The 24,005-nt window shown below is 36.7% G+C and overlaps 1 protein-coding gene across 1 annotated transcript in view; it reads right to left on the bottom strand.

Annotated features, from left to right (window-relative positions):
• Positions 1-24,005, bottom strand: part of LOC124161148 — a 209,799-nt gene that overhangs the window by 102,511 nt on the left and 83,283 nt on the right. The window contains exon 2 of the mRNA XM_046537383.1: positions 21,385-21,444. Coding sequence (XP_046393339.1) covers positions 21,385-21,444 — 60 coding nt within the window. The remainder of the gene's footprint in view (positions 1-21,384; positions 21,445-24,005) is intronic.

Below are 24,005 nucleotides of genomic sequence, written 5' to 3'. Positions count from 1 at the left end.
AGTTGAAGTCCGTTTTAAGTCTGAGATTCGGCAGATTAGACAAGGAAAGAGAAGACAATACAACATCAGAGGACATATTGCGTAAATGAGGGACTCTATGCCTAACTATTTTGGCAAAGAAGTGGGGGATGCAATCAAAGGATTTTGGGTTAGTCGGGGCTGACATGGACCAAATTGGAGAGCAATACAAAACTATGGGAAGGACAATCGTTGAGATTTTTCAGAGATTGCTCGATCTCTCCTTGAATCTTGTGCTGATGGCACCTCAAATTCAGCGTGAGTATTATGCCGTGGTCCCATTGCATCATCGTTAAGAGTAGGCTAATGCCGAGGCCAAGTAATCTAATGGCCTACGCTGTCACTCACTCCCTTCAAATATCATGCCATTCGAACGTCAAACCTTGACTGAAAATATCTACTCTACCTATTTTTTTGCTACAATGAACATACCCCATTCATAATCTCGAAAGATAGTGAGGACTTTCAGTATTTTTTTAAATGTTTTGTCTCTAACATTTCATCTATTTTTTTTATTTTCTCCAAAATTCTTATTTCAATTGTGTATTTAAAACGAGGTCATCGATCTCTTTGATTTACTTGGAGGCATTAAGCGCTTTACATCTAGTGTTGTAGCCTACTTATACTATATATTAAGACCTTATTAAGTTCAATTTGGGAATAGCGTCGTTTACTCTTGACCCCAAAACGCATATCATTATTTTAATTGGATGGTTTGAAAGCTTTAAACTCGAAAATATATATTTTATACATAACCTCTATAGGTCCAAGAGTAAGGTTGCCCATTCATAAAATCCATCGTGCAATCTTCTACGAGTACTGGTTCCTAATCAGTCAATCTCCGAACAATTTTATCGAATCAATTGCTAAGTTTCAAATAACTGCCATTTAAAAGGCCTAGTTTCTTACATGTTTCAAGGCTTCCCACGAAAATGTTCAACCAAGTCATGTGCTTATTGAATATGACCTCATAGATGAAAGACTCCAATATTTCACCTCCAACGTATCAAAAATTGTTGAATTTGAAGTAAACGAATTATAACTACCTAATGGTAAACACCAACCTACCCCGACATATGCGTACGCATAAACTTCCAAACGATTTCTCGAAAATCACCCCTAGATACAAATCATTTAACCGTGAATGTAATTCTGGGTCGGATTTTCGCTAAAATCTTTTATCAATGCGATTTGTTGCCGTAGGGTTTCTAGGCTAATGCCAAGCAAGTTGCCAGAAGTTTGCTTTGGGAGAGTGCTTTGGGTGATGTGCAAGTTTCCTACATTAATTTTATGTTGTCAATCGTCACGTACTGGAGGAGACAGTTGTTTTACTGTTGTATAAGTTATAAGAAAAATGGTTAAAGGCAATAAAAAGTGACTTTACAAAAATTATTTGTGAGAAATATATTTGCGTGACTCAATTTTTTTGATTTTGAGATGTCCATGGCAACCGACTCCAATATAGTCTGTCAACCTAGAAATATAATGGTGCAAGTAATAGTTACCCTTAGGACCACCAGGTAGCAGGTTATACCAGGAGACCTTAGCACAGTTCCAGTTTCTATGCGAATAATGATTCAACTATTGAAACCCTGATTTTTTTACTTACACCAATATCTTTCTATTCTGGCCATATAGAGTCGCACAATTAATTTCAGAAGCCCATCGTGTGAGTTTTAAAGCTTTCAGTAACGAGTCGCGAATAGAAGTCAAAGCAATAATTGATTGAATACCTAATAGCAACGTGCAGGCTATGGAACTGAAATGAAATCACAGACTCGAGATTGAACTGGTGGCTCTAGTGCGTTGGATTTCGACGATATTGAAGCGCCAAAAGCCGATCTGGGAAGTGATCCTCTTTGCGGAAAGTCACCTCAATTGCGCATTATCAACTATCTTTCGCGCACTCATGGTCGCTATCTGTTCTCCAGTCCGTTTTCGTTTTGTGTACACATTATTTACGAGGTTCGCTCCATAACTAACGCACCCAAATTTCCTAACAGCACCCCCTTTATTCTGGGCAATTATTAGCGAATTAACATATCCTTTAGAAACACGATGTTACCTTTCATCATAATCTCCGTCCTTTTCATTAGCGTTACGCCACTTCCTAAGGCGGAACTAAGGCGGTATTCCTGTTCGGTAAACCTCTGAATCGGCGCGCTGAACAATGAGTGGTGTACGTGGAGTACGGGGTCTACCGCTGTATCCATGACCTTCAATATTGGCGTGCCCTCTCTCAATAAATACTCGTTGTACCCGCTGACTAACTGTACTACGATCGACATCGATCCCCTCTCCCCCATAGCCTCAGAGAAATAAAAAATATTTAAAACTGTAGTCTACTTTTGACAGACAAAAACTGAATCTGTTTAAGGTAAAATTTGATGTAAAACATATTTCCAGGCTAGTCATTTTTCAAAAATTCGTTTCGCGACCCCAGGTCATCTCATCCCCCCTTCAAAGCATATTCCTAGTTACGCCACTCGCAGTGGGGGGGACGAGGGGATGGATCCCCCCCAAAGCCAAAGTTAAATAAAAAAGTATTTATAATTATAGTTTAGTTTTGACTAAAATAACTGCATTTGTTTAAAGTTAAATTTTAAGAGCCAAAATGACGTAAATTGTAATTCCAGGCATGTCATTTTTCAAAAATGTTCCCGGTCCCCCGTTGCTTGGGGGGGAGAAGGTTGCCACCACAGGCCATTCCATCCCCACCAAAGCGTATTCCTAGGTTATTCCACTGCTATAGAGAACATATGCCACCTATGAATACTTTTTGGAAAAACAATTTTTTAATATCGCTGATAATACAATTTAGATATGTAAATTTATTTCAAAAAGAAATTTAGAACAAATTTTCTTGAAATCCAAGAAAAGTGATATTAGAATGATACATGTAAATTCAATAAAATTATTTTTTTCCGAGCATGCAATTTAAAAAACTAACGAAGCACTGTTATTATTTTGAAATTGAAATATATTGAAATTGTGGTTTCCTAGCCTTTTCTTTTTTACAACTTGAACGGCAACGGCTTGTTTCCTTAAAGTTGTGATCCTGGGTACGCCCTTGTATACCTACAATAGATATTGTCTGTTTTTTGTGTTGTATCACATTCAGTATATGAAAAGCAAATCCTCCAAGGATGGTATCAAACAACGGAGAATTGGATAAGTAAATCAGGTTGGTATATAAACACGTAGTTATTACACGATGGATATTTTGAAAACGTTAAATAGATATCCTATTTATAAAATCCAATACGAGTTTTAAATATAACGTTACATTGATATCCAAGATGTAATATCCGAGATATTAAACAAACTTTGGATGTATCACATTCAACATATGAGAAGCAACCCCTCAAAGCGTCGTATCATCAACTTCAGCGGTAGTAAACGAGAGGGAAGCTGGAATGATGCATTTGGCGAAAATTGATAAACGACACTATTTGGTTTCCAAAGCAAAACCGACAGAGAGATTTTGGGAAATGACATCAGTCCCGACTCGACAATCCGCACGTGTAATTAAACAAAGCGTTCGTGTTAAAACAGCGACCCCTTTAGCTTCTCAAAAGAGGGGTGCCTCCATTTCTGCGCAGTTTGGATATAACCGTCTCTCTCACGTTTTCCTCATCTGCCCGAGGCAGCCGGCTCAAAACTCCCTCCAAGAAGGTTCTTCCCGATAGGATAGGTGGTGGGCGGAGGGAAAGGGGTGGGGGAAATAAACAAGAGACAGTCGCGACGTCACTCGTCATTTCCTCGCTCGCATTAATTACATTAAGTATCGCTTAAACAGGGGGTTCTCGATGTCAACGGGAGAGAGAGAGAGACTCCACCCAGCCGTTTGGGAGCAACCCCTCCCCTCATACTCAAGGTATAATACATATTCTGAATTGCCGGCCGTGGAGTCAAATGCCACGGAATCGACGACGCCTTGAACCCGCCGACCACCCTGGCCAAACACCGCCACGCCCTCCGCATGACGGATTGCCTGTCAATGTCCCGAATATGAGGAGGAGTACCTACTCGCGGTCACGAGCCAAGCTTAAACATAGTGCTTTCGCCCTCCTCGGGCTAATCATAATCATTAGGTGTGGGTTACGCTTTGAAAAGTGTTTTCGTGAATATCAATGATATCGTTGGTTCTAAAAATATGGATGAGATCGATTCAACAGTTTCTGGATCCACTTTCCGGAACTTTGTTAATAATGACCTTGTAATAATAGTAAATCACTCATAAATAGTCGTATAAGTTGATGAGATAAGGAAAAATGTAATATTTAACTTAGTAAATCACTTATATTATTCTAAAAACTGTTGAAATAGAAAAAAATATATAAAATTTAACTTATTGTATATTTAACTTATCTACTATTGTTGAGGTAAAATACGGTACTTTTTCTCACGTGAAATTACTTAAAATTATAAGGCCAGGAAAGGCCGGGCTCGTCACAAGGGCAGGAAAGTATAATTTTTTGCGCTCCCCAGGCTAATAATAATCATTAGGAGTGGGTTACGCTATGAAATATGTTTTCGTGAATATCAATGAAACTTTTGGTTCTAAAAATATGGATAAAAACAAATGAACTGTTTCTGGATCTACTTTCCGGAATTTCGCTACAAAAGGAAGTAATAATGAACTAGTAATAAAAGCTAAACACCTATGATTTTAATAAAGTTATAGGATGATAAATAAAATAAAGATAGGGAAAATTTAATATTTAAGTTGTTATACAATTGTTGAGGGAAAATTTTATTTATTTTATTTAAGTATTTTTCTATTTTGATTTGACTTAGAATTGGAAAACATAATTCTTTGCCCTTCCTTGGCTAATTATGATCATTAGGTGCTGGTTACGCTTTGAAAAGTGCTCTTTTTGTGGCAATCAATGAAATTGTTGATTCCAAAAATACAGTTGAAATCGGATCAACAGTTTCGGGATCTACTTACTGGAATTTCACCGTGATGGGAGTAGTGATGAACTTGTAACAATCCACACAGCTATTTATAACGAGATCAGAATGGAAAGTTGCTTACCATTTATCAACCTACTTTAATTAATACAATATTACCTGTGTGTGTCAATCACCGCATTTTTTATGTACATGCGTAATCGCAAAAAGTGATCCCGGTATTATAAAAGGGTTTTGAACAAATTTGAAGATTCATAATATCAAGGATATGCTTTCTTATACACCTCTATGTGCCACCTGATCTCACTTCGTGTGTCTTAGCAACTAATCCATTTAAAAACCTCTCGCCTATCATCTTCCTTACTCATCCAGCTACTCCTTGTTTTACTTTCTCGTCACTTGATACCGCACCCAACGACGAAGTGAGTCTGTACTATGCTTCCTCTTTGTCCTATTCAGCTCTTGCCAACGGCACCTTGCACTTTATCTGCGCTGTTTTCAGATATTCTATCATCCTCATACTAACATCGTAAAAGCCTGAGGCCTATCCTTATTCACGTGTCACGGAGCTCCAAGAAACTACGTCATAAAGCACGACACTTCGTATTAAAGCCATTATGTTGATTGTTCCCTTATCAGTCTTACACAAGGGTCATTTACTTCCTGTTGTCGAACAATGTCTTTTTTTTCAAAGATACTTTTTTTTAGTGTTTTCCTGCTGCCTATCGCGCAAATTATATCTACAATATATAAGATATTTATAATACCTCTGTAATCAAACCCTGCTTACCCCAGCAATAGGGTAGTTTCCTTCATCAAAGAAAACGAAAGGCATTCATTTGCGATTCGCTAACTACCATTACTGTATTCATAATATAAAAATTATTTGGTTTTAGAAATCCCAGTTTAGACGAATGTTAATGATCAATTTTAACTTCATTTGAAAAAGGCCAGATTGGCGCCACTCCACGTGACATCACAGGGGATGCTTTATGAGTAGTCAAGATTTTTAAATCATCTGAGATTACCAATGCATGCATGAGGCACAGAGCCCAGGATTGCCTAAGGTCGGATAGTTTCCTTTGTTTGATAGGATATTAATAATCCTTATTTAATCTAAGCACTACCTTCTTGCAGGGTACTCTGCTACCTCCTAGCTGCCTGTATCGTAGCGGCGCTCATAGCCTCACACCAAGGTGACCTCACACGGCGGCAGCCGGAACCAGAATGACGTCACACGGGCTTTTCCCAGCATTCATGACTAGCCGTCGCGTTTTCGCGCGCTTGAAAATTTTAACTTTTCATTTAATCGCGAAAAACAGATATCGTCATTTAAAAAATCTAATAGCGTGAAATATATACTCCAGGAGTAATAATCTTCCGATTTAGGCAATAAAAAAATAATTGGAAACCACCCTATTATTTTTAACATTGCATTATATCTGTTTTTCAGATATATTCTATGCCATGTGATAAACTCATTTCCCAACATCCTAGGTATTTATGTGACCACTACTATCGTATTTTTCAATATTCTGTCATGCTCCCTTACATTTTTATTTATTAGCGCGACTGCGAAAGGACTATATCGGTAAACGGCCACGGTGCATTCCTCCCACAGTTGGCCTCGCCATAGCGAATAGATTATCTGTCGGGGTAGCTAGGTTGATGAATTATCATAAATATCATATCAGAGGAATTCCAGAAATTTTTGACAGCAATTTTTTTAAACAACCTATGGTCTTGGTCTAGCTTTTTACCATTTTCGACGTGCAATCGCGGTGACTTTACTGGAGGCATTTTACTTTCATCATAAGGTTTATCTAGGAGTCACTAGAATCTACAATTCCGGTCACTCGGCTCCGTTGAAATCCAAAAACAAAAGATAAAATTTAAAGCTGATAAAATTATTTAATTTTTTAGCCACAAATGATAGTGAATTTTTCAGTGAATACCCCAAGAGTTAATTTCATTATCTACCGCGATTTTGAATTTATTGGTATACAATTCATAAACCTGCTGGAGGTATTTTTCTTGCATACATGCTAGAAGATAGTCTACGAATACTGCAAACATAGGAGGCTGAGAGGTGTGTCATCGCTAATTGCTCTTCTCTTAAATAAATAGCTCTTCAAAGATGATTGATTGTCAATCGCATCGTGATGCCTTGCACACATGCTCTTCCAATGTTTACCCAATTTCTCTCTCACCGAGCCCTTAAATTGTAAATACATTTTCCTATATCGCTCCACCCTTTAATTAGCTCTTCCTTTAATTACCTCTTCTTTCCTACATTACACAATGCTTTTCTCCTTTTAATAGCATTGCAAGCTTGTCTGTCTTATTATCGTTAACTTGTTCATCATAGCATCTTGTAATCATGTAAGATGCCTGTGTTTAAATAATTAAATTTGCTACTATTGTAATTTGTTCCTTGGTAATGAGGGAGCAATTTTCTTTTATTAATATTATTTTTAATATTTCGTAGTTACTTCTTCAATGTTGTCTCATACTCACATTACCTTAAAAATTAAAAATAAAACAATGCAGATTTTTTACGGACCGTAATACATACAAGTAAACCTCAATTAAAAAACAGTTTTATTTCAATGAGTTTTAAACAACCTGAATCCCTCCCAGGCTGCGCTATTGCTTTAAGCAGTTTTAGCGACATTGTTCGCAAAAATTTCTTTCGCTTTGAGTCTTCATGGAGCATTTTTGAGAGTTGGAATTGTAATGGACTTCTAATGGAGAAAGCATTTACCTGGAGTGCATTTGAAAAATCAAACCTATAGAGTTTTTTTATGAGATTTTTTTTTCGAACGCCCTGAAAATAGGTAGCACTTTTTCAGGTGCTCATCCATTCACGGAATGGTTGATAACAGAGGAGAATAGGATAATGGCCCGCGAAGTTAAGGAGTTTTCCTTTTTATTTTTTCACCAATATTTATTTCTTCAAGGAAGTGAAAGACACTCCTCAAATGCGTTTCCCAAATTATTGCATTCATCATCTTTTAAAGTATGTTTCAAACTACTCCTATATTTTATTCGCACTTAAATAGCTGGCGCACAATTATTTTTTTAGTGAATCCCTAACTTTATATAATACCTAGTATTTAATGTCTTACTACTTATGGCCATGTAAGCACTTCATTTCAATGAGCATATATTCACAGTAAGAAATGAATTTTAGTTTTCACGATAAGAATTGAATGTGTTGATGTTAACTAATGGAATATTGAGGTACTAAAAACTTTTAAAATACATTTGCCGCTCGATCTAATATGGAAAGGCAGCATCTATGATCATTTCACGGCTTGAAAAAGTGTGGGAGCCGGTTTCAGTTAGCAGGCAGGCAAAGAAAAAATTGTTTATTGATGATTATTAGTGAATATGTCTGGTTTCTATGGCTAAAAACCAAAATCTTTTAAATCCCATCCACTCTAACATAATACATTAGAGTCACAAATATACTTCAATAAGTGTATTTTATTTCATTCTTACTTTATATTGTTATTTCACTTGGTAGTAGTTTAAATTTCACATAAAAACATATTTTGTTGCTTTCCATAATTTAAAAAATATTTTTCGAAAGCAATCCGTCGGTATCCAGCTTCATCAGAGTAATTTTATAACTAACTTATGCTAAAAAATAAACTAATAAAACTAAAAATACTAATAATAAACTAGTTTAATACTTAGAGTATCTCAGAACCCTTTCGTCTACACTAATAGAACTTGCGTAGATAATGTGTGAGCCTGATTCATTCTAATAGTAAAGTGCACACATTGCATATACATTGAGAAGCGCATACAGAATGTCGGAATTAAATTTGCTGACATAATTTCTGGATATTCTTCTTGTTCCTTCCAGGATTAGGCCCCTAAGCCTCCACATCACCATTTTTTCTTGGTCTTCCATCACTTCTCTTGACTATTGGTTGATATTCCATTGCTTGTTTAGGAGTTCTTTCGTTTGGCATTCGAAGTACATGTTCCTTCCATCTGTGTTTGTATTCTTGTAATTTATTAGTAACTGCCTGAACACCCAAATCATCTCTCATAATAAAGTAACAATACTTATAATAAACTAACCTTTTTAATTGACTTTATTTCTTAATTTAATTTCTTAATTTATCCAATCTTGTGCAGCCTTTCACTGTTATTAAAATTTTCATTTCCGCCGATTCTATATGCCTTAATTCATTAGTTTTTGGTACAAACCATAAGATTTTTGTTGAATATTTCTATTTAACATTTTATTTTTCCCCTCCTTCATTTTTCATTACTAAAACGAATTTAGTTCGAAGAGAGTCCGATTTTTCTGTCCCACTCCTCCCTTAGTATTGGTGGTGGACAGTAAAGGGTTTCCAAGTGTCGTGCCGATGCTTGGAGTTAGCCTTGTAGGGTGGAAGTAGACGAACGTGGAGAGACAGTGGTGAGCAGCAGCGTCCCTATTATTGGCCATCGGCCAACTCGGTCACACTGCCTGACTGATCCCCATCGCCACACGAAGCGAGTCCATCGCGTTTGAAAGCGCCGGGCGATCGTGATTAAACCGCCAACGACGGCAGCATCAAGGCACCGCGCGCGTGTCGTGACCTCCGTGAGAATTCTCTCCTCGATCAGCGGTGCACGTGGGTTTTCAAGGTTTGAAAATTAACTATTGAAAATGACGGAAAAAAAATTTTACTAATTTAATTCGCATGCATGGCATGATTAACTTCTACAAAATTGAAATCATTTCTTCTCTAATTATTCATCCATTTTCTAATAAAATCTACGGAAAAAGGAGTAAAACATTATGGCATGGGATGGTAAAGTCGAGAGCTATTACTTATCTAATTACACCAACAATAAATTGAGTTAAAAGCAAATGAAAACAAATTATCAAAATAAAAATATGTATCATTAAGCATTGAGGTTCATAAAAATTAACTAGAAATATTAAAAATTACTAGAAATATTAAAAATTAATAAGAACCATTTTATGAATGAATGGAAGGTATGTAATTTATTTAAGACATTTTTAACATAAAAAATTAAGTATAAGCTTAAATCAATTTTTTTAATGAATTAACTTTGAATATTTTTCTTGAGATTACATCAACCGTTTATTAATTACTTTTTTCGAAAAATCTTTCAGTTTTGTGGAAAGGGAATTTTGTAGTGATGTGCGATGCCTTGCAATTGATGTCAACATCTCCACCCTCTGTCCCAATTTCGCGCCGCCGAGGCCTTCTCTTTTCGCCGGGCGGACCCACCCCCGCTCCCCGCCAATCGATCAGAGGGACGAGCGGTGATTACCGATCGCCCGGCATTAAGCCACTAGCCCCTTCTTTCCGTTTGACTCGCGCAGTTCACCCGGGCTCAGTCTCGGCCGCCCCTATAACCAAACTCCCTTGTCCGCCGGAACCACCACCACACTTGCACTTGGGGGCTGTCATTAAGGAGATTACTTACGCACGGTTCAACGAAGAGAAGGGAATGTAAACTCGCAGAGTAAACATATATAGCAAATAGCAGTATATACAGAGCAAATTTCGGGGTCTGACTATTCGGCTATTATATTGATTGATATTATGCTTGCATTACATTCTGAGTAAAATATTTATTGCCAATGTATTTATATTCTCAATAGGGTGGTTTCCTATTATTTTTTATTGCCTAAATCGAAAGATCATTACTTATGGAGTACGTATTTCACGCTTTTAGATTTTTAAATGACGATATCTATTTTTCGCGATCAAATGAAAAGTGAAAATTTTCAAGCGCGCGAAAACGCGACGCGTAAGTATGAATGCTGGGAAATCTCTCCGAGTGACGTATTTCTGGTTCCCGCTGCCGCCCTGTGAGGTGACCTTGAGGCGAGTTGAGCGCTGATACGACGCAGGCTGCTAGCGGGTAGCTGAGTACCCTGCTGGCTGGTAGCGCTTGGCTTAAACAAGGATTAATAATACCTTATCAAACGAAGAAAACTTTCCGACCTTAGCCAGTTTTAATAAGTGATTATTAAGACATGTTTCCCTGAGCTCTGCGCCTCATGCATGCATTGGTAACCTCAGACGATGTATAACTCCTATCTTCTCGTATAGAAACTAGGTTCCTGTGACGTCACGTGGAGTGGCATCGCATGGGCGCCAATCTGGCCCTTTTTAAATGAGGATAAAAATGGACCATAGCCATTCGTCTAAACCGGTATTTCTAAAACGAAATAATTTGTATATTATGAATACAGTAATGGTGGGTAACGAATCGCAATCAATGCCTTTCGTTTTCTTTGATGATGGAAACTACCCTATTCTCCAATTTCATCTAAATTAAAATTTGAAAATTATAGACAAAAGATTAAAACGATAGGTCCTTCAGAAAAAAATTAAACATTTTTTTACTAGAGTATCACTCATAAACGGTACTTATTTAGTTAAATGTGGTGAGTTACTGTCATAAATTGAGGGGCAAATACATTTTTAAAGTTATAAATATTTATGCTCTCAACAAAATTTTGTAACACTATGTGACTGGTTTTTAGCTATCAATATGATAATTTATAAACGATTTATTGTGATAGCATATGATTTTGTAAATGGTGGGCATTGGAAATTCTGAGATTTTGTGATTGGTCTGATTAGCAGACTATGACAGCTTTCATGCCATCTATGCCTGTTGCAAAATGTGTTATTATTAAACTTTACAATAATAAAGAAGGATAAGTATCGGAATTAAAAATTATTGGTACAAGGATTTCACCTGCTTTTTCCACTTAATATATAATATATAAGATAATAAATACCGAGGTTGAGGTATCAATGGTGGCCTCAGCCTCGTAACTGCGCTGATAATAATGATTCTGATTTAGTTCTCCATCAGATCAAAAATTCCTTTGAGGAACTTCCATGCTTAGCTTTCTTACTTACCTTTCCGCACTTGCTGGTGACTTTGTAAGAAAGAGGCAACCGCTGTCAAGTTCTTTATTATTTAATTTCAGAAAATATTGCTTCGAAATTTTACTTGAACTTTGTAGGTTGTTTGTTCCCTCTGCTTATGGTTTTTTCGGAAGTTTCTCTTTTCTCCCACTCTTCTTAGCACTTCCTCGTTACTTACACAGTCGATCCATTTTATCTTCATCATTCTTCGGTAGCAACACATTTCGAATGCTTCCACTCTTGACTTCTCTGCTGCTCTCAACGTCCAGCCTCGAGAGAAACATGCTCCATTTGTGGCATCTGATGAATTGCTTCCTTATTTCTATGCTTGTGCTTTCATCTTGTACTCTCTGCAGATATTGCTATAATGTCCAAATATGTCTAGGACACTCCTTTATCGCCATGAAAACTCTTTTAATAGATTAGTTGCCTATTGAGTATTAAAAAAAATAGTTTTAGGTATGTCGGTATGTTTCCCAGAATATGAAATGAAATTACGCTGAGGTGTTAATCGTGTCCGCGTTTGAGTTTTGTAATGCGCCTCAATTTGAATGTTAATTTTAAAGTTCATCTACCGGATCGATGAATTCTAATTGGAGAAGAAAAAGTTTTACTAAAATCTATAAATTAATAAGAAATAGGAGTAAACAGCCAGCCAAACCGATGAGATACACAAGTTTGGTGTACATTTCATGAATCTTAAACGCCGAAAATCAATCTGTGAATCAAATTCATTAATAGGACGGATGATATGTTGGCGGACTACAGAAGATCGAAACCATTAACAGAATATTTGAGTACATGCATCTAAATGTAAACAGGATCCCACCGAATGGAGAATAATAATCCTACTAATATGCTACGATACGTTCAGAGCCACCGGTATAAATTTTGAGGCCGCCCCATTATCCAAACTTAACGCGGTGTAGTAGCGGATCTAAAGCCAAGCTTCTATTTTGGGGATATGAATTCAATGAATCTATATAATACCTTTATTGAAAGTAGAGGGCAGTACATTCACCTTAATGAGTGGAAACCGTGGAGCGCTCGGTACATGTTTACGTACATCATGCCCGATAATCTCACTAAAGCGTGTTCATCATCATGAAACAAGTAGCAGCAGAAATACGGACGGAGTTGCGCTACAGGGTTACTGTGTCTCCGAAACATTTCGAAAGATAATACCGCCATTTCCTATATATTTCACCCGCTTTTTCGGCTAAAAAAGTGGCATAAATATGATACATATTTTCAAACGTACACTTTTTTCACAGCGATGATTCATCAATTAACCCTCGAGCGGGCACGCCTGATATTTTTACACGACCGGGAGCGTGGCGTACTTTCTCCACGATACAGAATTTATATTATAACACTCGATTTTTGTTAAATTTTATCTTTACTTGTAGAAGTTAGTTCAGTCATGAACATTTATAGGTGATACAGATATGAAGGTACGCAGGTGGTATAGTTGGTACACGGCCGGTCGCGCGGCGTAATTTATAAGCCACTGGTCTCGGGTTCCTCTTGCCTATCTAAAAAAAAAATTCTGAAATATTTTGTGCTTTTAAATCTCACGCTATATACAGTCAAAATGACATTGTAAGAATACACTAGGCCATTCAAGAAAAGCAAAGGACGAGGTGCACGGCCGGTCGCCCGGCGTACTTTGTACGCCACGGGTGTCGGTTCCTATTGCCGATCTAAAAATAAATTAGGTACAATATTCGGGTTTTGAAAACTCGCACTATAGACAGTCAAAGTGCATTTTAAGAATATACGCGGCCATTTTAGACCAGAATGTACGTACAATTTTAAAATCCTTGGTTTTCGAAGATTGGCTTACTTTATACGCCAGCGCGCCCGCTCGAGGGTTAAAATATGCATTCCATTTGTAGACACAAACTTATATTAACCCTCCATTTTGTAACGCTATTAGTCGCATACCTTCTCACAAACACCATTTTGGAATGGTTAAAAAATGCAATATAGGTAGAAATTACTCTTTTAACTGCAATAAGTCGTTCATTGAATACTTTATTTCATGAATGGTCAATAAATTTATGCATAATAATGATGGAGATATTTTTATTAATAAAAGACTGATTACTACGTACATTAACGTTTCCTACAGTTTTTGTTTCATCGAAATTATATCCTGTTGACGAACGATAAAAAATTTGTAGAAATAAGACGCATTTTCAAAATTTAATGCTCTAAATTGTTCTTAGTTTAAATTAGAAACGTATTTAAAAACTTTGCGATGAATATCATTAAGCTACGACCATGTGACGTATTGTGACTCAAGTTGTAGCGTGGCTTTACCAGACTCCAAAAGCAACAAAATATCAAAATGTATTCCACAAGTGTGACAAAAAATATAATCATGTTAGTGACTATTTCAGAGTCATAAAATAAAAAGATACAAGGAATATGACTTTCCTAACAATGAAAATACGAAATGGGCAAAAAAATGACTTGGCGTCTGGCAGACGTCACGCGGACAATGGAGGGTTAAAAGGTTTTATTGTGTTATTAATATATTAATATTATAAAGTTTTACTTGACTTTATGTTACTCTACATATTTACTTTAGATAGTAATATTGATTCAATATCATCAAAAATATAAATTTCCTCCAGTGGTCATTCCATCGCAATTACCTCTAGTATTGAAAATGATGAACATATAAAAAAATTGTAAGCTCACTGGCGCTCAGACCATTCTGGAACCTCCTTCCCCCGTAGCTCGATGTTTTTGCTAAATAAATTGGCAAATTCTGTCCTCTTGATATGAAAGGCGAATCATGCGCGTAAAATCCTAACATAATGGGTATAAGCTGGAGTGAGTCAGATACTACCTGCGGTTTATGAACAAAAAATTACCCTATGCATCGAAACATTTTTAGATTAAAGCTGAATTTTAAAACGCGTTAATAGCATTTTCAGTTATTCCTCGCTTGATACAACGTAATATCTATGAATTAGTGAGTTCAACTTATAAAGGTGCATATGATACACCAAATGGGTGGAATCACATCATTGGAGAAAACAAAAGAAAAATTGAAACTTAAATGAAATATAAATGTTGAAAACTTACAGAAATATTTTCTGCTCTCTTTTGATGGTATTACGTCTGAACTTTTTTTATAAAACAATCTTAAATGGTTATTTATAGCAAAATAAGTATTGTTTCTGAATTTTTAATTATACTTTCTCCGTCTTATAATGGTCGGGTTAGAAAATTCATGTCAATTAATACTATCCATTGCATACACAACTCCTCGTAATACATATACGCTTGTAATCGTATCTCGTAAGGTGTGTAACCGTCGCAAAGTATGTTGCTTGATAATTAGCAAATTAAGTTGGTTGATAAAATATATTGTTGGTTGCCTCCACCCTGACTGATGAAAGGTAGTATTTAAACTTCCGGCAGTCATTTTTATTTTTTCCTCTTTTCCCATCGAAACTTTCTCTGTTCAAATATAACGCAAATGAATGATAAACCAATATGTGAAATTCGAATTTAGCACCGGAACCAATAATCCTTGGACATATATGGAAGAGCTTACTATGGTTGAATAATGAGCGCATTGGCATCCGGTAGTGCCGTTTGCATGTAGGCGGTATTTGATGTTCTCGAGTAAATCTCACAGACCTCATTAAAGCACCAAAAACACATAATATACGAGATCAGAGCTTCATAGATCGTACTGGGTGAATATGTTATGGATGAAGGCAATGACACTGTCGGTAAATTTGGTACTTTTTTACGTGATTATAATCATTACAAACATAAGTGGTAGAAGAATTATTAAATGGAGAGGTATGGCTTCGTAAGACACCATCATTGTTTACTCTGGATGGAAATGGCAGTTTATAATGATAAAATATGATATTTTAATTCTTAATACGGAGGAGACAGAAGATATGGATGGGAGGAGTACTTAGCGGGAAGGGGGTGTTGAAAATAGCGTTAGAGTGTAGAATAATATGGAAACGAGGGAGGGGAGGGAAAAGAATAGGAGTTTTAGGCAGATGTAAAGCGAGTAGGCCTTACAGTGAAATGAAGAATGAAGTGCTGGAAGGAAGGGGAGGCTCCCAGATTATTCTTTAGCACTCCATGGAAACCTACCTTAATCGATAGAATACTATAATAATAATAATAATACGATTAGTAAATTAAAAATATGCTTAATTAAAGGTAGGTAATGAGATTAGTTCACCCGGGAATGGGCGCGCGGACTGTAAATGACACCCCACGGTATTTCTTTGACACAATGTATGTCCATCGTAGTATCTACAGTGTTGTTAGTTCTTTTCCTTCAAGCCTCATGCCTTTTGGCAAAATACTGCCAGTATCCCATTACACTTTCATTCCCCTTCGGGATCGGAATGAGTTAAAATGTCCTGGGGTGTCACCTACACCCCTCGCACCCTTACACGTTTCTCCTCCAAGCCATCGGACTTCCCCTGAGGTTTTTTCTTGCATAAGAGCTAATTATTTTTTTTCTGTTTTAGGATGAAAAACATAACATTTAGTATGTTTAATAAGATATTGCGTGCCTTGAAACTCAAAGTTGTAAAGTTAACATCAAATATGCTGTGCGAAAAATCCACAGGGAAAAAATCATTCGCCTTGACCGGGATAGGAACCCGGATCCCCCGATTTCCGGTCGAGTGCATTAGCCAGTTAAGCTACCTAGGCGTCATTCTCCCCTATGGAAATTTGAGGACTATACCGGACAAGTTGTTAAGGACTGCTGAGCATATGATGCCACGAACAGTACAAATCGTGAGTACAGCCCCACAGCCGGAGAGCAAAGCCCGAACTTTGACCACATAGAGGCGGTCGCTCTTGACTGATTTAAGTATACCCAAAAAAAATACTATAGATTTAGGTGACACCCGTAAAAGTTATCACCGTGGCTAGTCCCGGTATACTTAAATCATTAAATATGTTGCCGAATGTCAAATAACCTTCTTAGAAAACTTCAGTTGGATATTTTTCTACCATTATTAATTTTATGGTAATAGTGTAAAAGTAAATAGTTTGTATCAGTTTCATTCGGTGGACTTATTTAAAAAGGAACACAGCATAATCATATCATTCCAAGGAAAGAGGAAAAACTATAAATTTTCTTTCCGAAACTTTTGTCAATGAAATTCCGCGCACCTTCTAACATTATATTTCGCCGCGCATCCTCTCCCGGGTTAAATACCTACCTATAACTGCAGATGCCAATAGCTTCCTCAGAAATCTTAGCGCAGAGCTAAATTTTTTTATCATTGTAAGCGCAGGTTATATAGAAGGATTGCAATGAATGACTAGAGGTCGCCAAAGATGATTAAGTACGAATATAAATTCAATTAGAAAAAAGATCAAAGAGTGGCCAAAGATTCTCCAGTAATATCTCTTGAGAAAATGCTCGTCTTATCTGAACTCAAAAACGAAAAACAACTCTCTGATTTATTTTTTTGAAATCGAATTGCAAAGTGTTTAACCTCAGTTCACAAATGACAAATTCCAATTTTGGACTATCTAAATTTCGATAGTATTTTTGCAGAAAATTGGACCAACCGTTTTTGACCATTGCAGGAATAATAAGAAAACACCAGTTAAGTTTGCGAGAATGCTTCATCCAATGTTAAAGGAGCAGAAACATCAAGCATCACCGGTTCCGAAAGCAAACAATAGTCATTGGGAATGGGAAATAATAAATTTCTACGGTTAATACATCGAGTCCAAATACGAATCCAGCGGTTTAACTTGAAATGTGAGCAAACATTTTTATCTGCGCTGAAATGGGAACTGTGTGATGGAGTTCGATGAGTACCTATTACCAGTAATAAAAATAATGTTCATGGAAGAGAACTTTGCGATTGCGAGATGACTGATGGCCTTAACTTGGGGTAAATTGATTTTAGGTCAGTTGGAAGTCTAGTTATCAGCATTAAATGGAGCGTGACGTTATATGGTGGGGAATTGCGTTGGGAGTTGACATGGGATATATGGGACCTGCAGTTTGGAAGGGCCATTTATGTGTAGGAATGGAAGGAAGTGAAGTATTGGCATTCGTAGGAGAAAAAAGCATCGAGAAATCTTTAGGATGGTGGAGGTAGAAAGGTATATATTTCGATCTAATAGAAAAAGGAAAAGGATGTGGATGGAGATAAAGAGATGGAGGAAGTAGTATGTGCTGGCACACGAAGGGGAAATATCAGCTTGCGCAAACCAGAAGAGAGGTTTCAGAGTGTTTCCAATGGTCAGGGGCAAAGCATCATTTAGGATCATTGAAGGAAGAGAAAGGTGAGTAAAGATCTTACAGGCTGAATTTTTATTGAATGAATGTTTGTAAATGTTCTAGGATAACTTCTAAGAGCAAATAAAAGCAATTACGTGTCGTGCTCCCTTCAGAAACGATAATCATTTAACAAAATATTCAATATCAGTGATGCAAAAATATTTCTTTATTTTTAGAGAAATCTTAACGATCACTTACAAGTATCAAATGTTTTGACAACGCCGTAACAAAATACTCATTATCAGTAACACAAAAGATACATGGTTTTAGAGAAATCATAACTAACCTTTGTAAAGAATAGAGTTTTGACAAAAAAATAAAAATGGTAAAACACTTAAATGCGGGTCTTCAAATAAGTGTAGTCCTTCTTTAAGGAATATCTACATTCATTAATATTCATTACGATAAAATTAAAAGGATGTAGGTTGGTGAATAATGAAGGTAAAATATGTTAAAAGCTTTGCTAGGATTACAACTATTCTGCAAATTTCTAGATCACAAGTTTTTTTTCATAAATGTTGGTGTTCATTATGTGTTTTTGATTTCCTTTGTACGAAAAAATCTTAAAAATACTTACCACCCACAGTTTTTGCTCATGGCTCACACATAGGCAAAAATGGCAATTGAATACATTAATAATATAACACAATATACCCCGTAAACTGGGGTAGTTTTAGGGGCCCAGGGGTATAGGGGTACTTTTCACCCGCGCTTTTTTGAGCTTCATTTCCTGGACTGTTTGTGACGTCTACAGAAACTCTTGTAGCCAAATGAGCGTGTAGCGTAAATGGCTGTACTTGGAATTAGACTTAAATATTTCGATATATCAGGTCAGTACCACGTTGGAAATTATAACTCAAAGTTTTTGAATCATGCGTTGCGAGCAGAGGCATCTGTCAACGTTCACACAACGTTGTTTGTAACGTTAACACATTCGATCTGGAATCGGACATGGAGAGCTCCGTGCACTTGTGTAAACTATGAAGTCACTGACCCTGAACATCGCCCTTAAATGTCGAGAGAATACCGAGAGCAAAGGCTGGGTCAAGCAAATATTAATTACCGCCTCCCACGCAGCGTTGTCGACGGGTGTAATCCGACGGATGTGCGGAAATACGAAAAAGGAAGAAAGCCTTGAAGGAAAATACTCAGTGCTCCCTTCACGGAGCTCATCTCTCGTTATAATTCCAGGAACCAATTTCGTTCGTAAATGTAAACTCTCTTTCGCTCGCTCTCTGTCTCTACCAGTTCTTACAATTTTCGTAGAAACCTATGACGCAAGTGCTTTATCTCGCTCCCTTGTTATTGAGATAATTATTCACAAAATGCTGAAATTGTACAATTTAGACAAAGTTTATATTGCTCATATCGGTCTTAAAATTATTATTTCCACACATCACGTGGCCTATATTCGAAAAATTTACATTTTTGAAAAATTCTATTTATTGATTCACAAATTCCCTTAAAAAGTGGAAGCATTAAGTTAGCTGGTATAATTTTGATAGATTGAAAATTTAATTGACGAATTCCTCTCGGGTTTTCAACCAGGTTAACTCAGCCGTATAGACCGACGTTTTGAAAGACGACTTGTCTGCAATTTTCAAGGCGTGTTACTCAATGAAATTTTAATTTCACACAGAACCGGATCGATCATTTAGCGAGCTCAACAATAAGGCTCAGGTGTCGTCCGATTGGCTGAATGTTTTTTGAAATAGACCCCCTCTGAAATCGTTTGAAACCCTACGAAAAATTGAAGAAACACTAAATTTTCTAAACGATTTTAATTTCTCCTGATGATACGATATTGATAAATTATTCTTGGGTTCGCAACCAGGTTAACTCAGTCAAATAGGCCAACGTTTCGAAAGACGACTTGTCTGCCACTTTCAAGGCGTGTTACTCAATGAAAGTCTAATTTCACACTGAACCGGATGGAGCGTTTAGCGAGCTCAACAATAAGGCTCAGGATTCGTCTGACTCGTCGGAAGTGGCGGATACAAATGGGGGGCGCAGGAGGCGCGCGCCGCTTGTTTTGCCGAACATTGCAAAACCACAATTGTAACTTTTTTATATCATAAGATGGCATTGTCTTTTACATGTTTATAATCACTTTAAATAAAATTTTCATTTACTTTGGCTGTGAATTGATCATCTGTTATTACGATAAAAGTAAAGACAACTCAAGATATGTTGCGCCCCCCCCCCCCTTGAGTTTTTTCTGTATCCGCCACTGCTCGTCGGCCTATATGACTGAGCTGAAAACCCAAGAAGAACGTATCAATATCGTATAATGCACCAGGAAAAATTTAAAAAGTTTAGAAAATTTAGTATTCCGTCAATTTTTCTTAGGGTTTCAAATGATTTCGGAGGGGGTCTATTCAATGACTTTTAGTATATATCTAGTCTTGTCCACCCAAAACTTTTGCATGAGCGAATGAGTGAGCGGTGGTAAGTGTATTTTATGACATATAGACTCATCGAATTAACATAGAGATTTAAGCCCGAAGGTATGTATGCATATATGTTATGCATGCAAAAATTGAAGTTTGAATTTACGAGATAAATAGACTACGAAAACGATGGTAATTTAATGGAAGAGTAATTTGATCTGTTTATTCGTGGAACTTCCACGTTAGTAATGTAATGTAGACAAATATTGCATACTGCACAGAATAGGAAGCATCAAATCCTCAAAATTTGCTTTGAAAATATATAGCCATTATCGATACTTTCTAAAATCAGTGATGCTTGCAGATTATGTTATCACACATATTCAACAATCGTAAAGTATAATCTTTCACTCGCTGTATTCCTTTCGTCACCGAAATAGTTATTTTTTCCCGGTTAAAATAGTGAAAAATCCTTCCTGCTTACAAAAATATACTCACTACTCTAACCTTTCTGGTACGGGTTAACAAAACAGTCTTCAGTCTTGTGAGAAACGCCATAATACACTGCAAACATCATATGCTAGCTATGAAAATACAGCCTATGGAGGTTAATTGTTTTTGCTCGTTACACCGACCTCCGGAGGTGAACTCAAATATCATTTTTTTTTTTATATTTCTTGGTCAAAATATTTCAAAACCGTGGTGCTGTTATGAAGCATTTAATATTCTACATGCCGAACATTTTGTAAACCAATTTTAAGTAATTGTGCTATATTCAGTCTGATTCTCTTGATAGACTGTGATACGAAACATAAGGACTACTCACCACGAAGCAGTCTGGAGCTTGCATACACACGGCATCCTTGCTGGGAGTAGCACCAGAAAACTGAAAAAATAGATAAAAAATACAATTAAAATTCAGTTATTGCACGAAAAATTGCAATTTCAACCTAAATGAATGTTCTAAGTGCAGTGACTGAAGACTTTTTAAGAATGGAAAATAACTACATGGGTGAGGTGTTCCCTCCATTTCGTTTCTTGTTTTATCTAAGAGTGAATGATTTGAGTCAGCTCCAATAATGATGGCAAAAAAAGGGTTGTCGCTATTTATCCTAATTTATTAATCCCAGCAAATGATATCATAGGATACCTTTACAGCAATAATTAATCTCTCGAACCTTTCTGATACGGACCAAAGTCTTCAGTTTTATGAGACTAAGGTACCCCTTATTGTCGTGTGCTAGAAAGGACCCACGGACTAGGAACGTAGTTTAACTCAGATTTTGGGATCTTTCATGCCTCAGAGGTGGTCGCAATAAAGAAATACACACAAGTTGTTTAAAATTAGAAATCATTATAAAGTACAGATTGCTTACTCGTCGAAGAACAATTCGGCTGGTGATGAAATAGATGATGGCTCGGACGGCGCATTCGAAATTGGCTAAGATCGGAATTTTGGAAAGTGTGGAATTTGGAAGGTTAGGAATCATTAAGGTCGGGAACATAACAATATTTCCCCGAAATAATCATATCCTAGCGATAAAAACACATTTGGCCTAGGGTAGTTAATTATTTTTGCTAGTTTCGCCGCCCTTCGGAGATGAACTAAAATAGCTTTTTTTGTACATTTATTACTACCTCTTTCTACCATGGCCATTTATACCTTAGATGTTATTTGGCCTCACCTTTTTATATTCATTGGACAAAATAATCCAGAACCCTAGAGCGATTCTGCACCATCTACTCACCACGTTCGATTTCTCCCCTTTTATCGTTCACTTTAATAACTCGATAATCTTTTGACGTTTGAAACTTAATTTCAACAACAATTAATTACAAAATGTGTGATATTGCGCAATCGTATTGTTGATAATCGCTCAAAAATCTCGTCTAATTGAGATCAAAGGTTTCAGACACTTAAAATCGCATATTTTCGTCCAACTTCAATTATTTAATGTCCTTCAAAATACAGAGCGATAAATAAAACGCAAAAAAGGCTGGGTACCCAAGTAAAATCGTTTTCATGGTGGCTGAAAAATGCGCAAAAATTTCACGGAGAAAAAAAAGCCATCGCCTTGACCGGGATACGAACCCGGATCCTCCCATTCCCGGCCGAGTGCTTTAGCCAGTTAGTTTCAAATCATTTTATTTCCAGTTTTTTTTCAAAGGTAGTTCTCAGGTACATATTGTTACTTACAATGTTTCAGTAATTCCCCCTTTTGGCAGTGAATTGAAATGAGTAACCTTTAATAAATATTATTGTAAACAATCAAAAAATAAATAAAAATAAAGTAAAATTGAAGTGATAAACAATAAGGGGGAAGTTTGTAACATTTCTTTCTATAAATATATATTTTTTCCCTTGTTTTTCCTTTTCTTCTAAGCGGCCGTCTCTTCCAGCTTTCTGATTACCCTAAGCTATCTGTTGCTAAATAAGCTAGCTGAGGAAATTTTAGGATTATACTGGACAAGATGGTATGGACTGCTGAGCATATGATGCCACAAGCAGTCAAAATCGTGCGCACGGCGCCACAGCCGGAGAGCAAAGCCTGTACATTATAGACCACATGGAGGCGGTCGCTCTTTACTAATTTAAGTATTTTAATTTTAATGCAGAAGTTTGTATTGCGGGTGACTCCGTAAAGATATCGCCGTGGCTAATCCCGGTATACTTAAAATAAGTTTGACACGGTTTTAGATATTCCCTCTAGAATCATTTTCGTTCCATTCTAAACTATTTGTCTCCTCCGTATCTCATCCAGAAGTTTCCTCTCTTCTTTTACCATGTCTTGCACCGCTTCGCTCCCATTTCTCTTTGACCATCACGACCATTCCCATTTTTCTAACGCCTCCAGTCTTTTCTCATCCTCCTTCCTCAGCATTCTTGTTCAACGTTTTCCTCGGAAAGCTTTAACAACCGTTCTTCAGCCTTTTGTTCTCAATTTTACACAGCGATCTTCTCATCATTTCTTTTATTTTCACAAAAGAATCTTTTACTTAAGTAATTTTCTTCCTCATTTCCTTGATGCTGACTACGCTATATACAGTGTGCCACCAAAATTTTAACATTTCTAATGATATAAAATTACGCTATTTAAAGCTGGAAAGTAATTGATTGATTGGGTGATTGACACAAATTAGTAGCCAAAACTGTGATAGGTGTGGGTATATGGAATATTGAACGTAAAAGTAAAAAAAAATTCATCGGGAGGAAAAATCTGAAAAGTTGAAAAAGTCGATTAGTTTTCGAGATATATCGATTTCAATTAACATGGGAGCCTTATGGGACTACAACTTTTTCGCTTTAATTTTGTACTTTTAAACGTCCGAGGAACATTATATCAATGGACATGGACTAGATTTTTAGGTCGATTTTTTGATGTGGTTGCCATAGCGACGAATTGATATTTAGTATTTTTTATTACTGTTTGAACGCTCCCAATGCTT

This window comes from Ischnura elegans, chromosome 6, assembly GCF_921293095.1.
Source record: "Ischnura elegans chromosome 6, ioIscEleg1.1, whole genome shotgun sequence".
In the NCBI taxonomy this organism is placed as follows: domain Eukaryota; kingdom Metazoa; phylum Arthropoda; class Insecta; order Odonata; family Coenagrionidae; genus Ischnura; species Ischnura elegans.
Note: the sequence above shows the minus strand (reverse complement) of the source record. Positions and strands in the feature narration are given on the sequence as shown.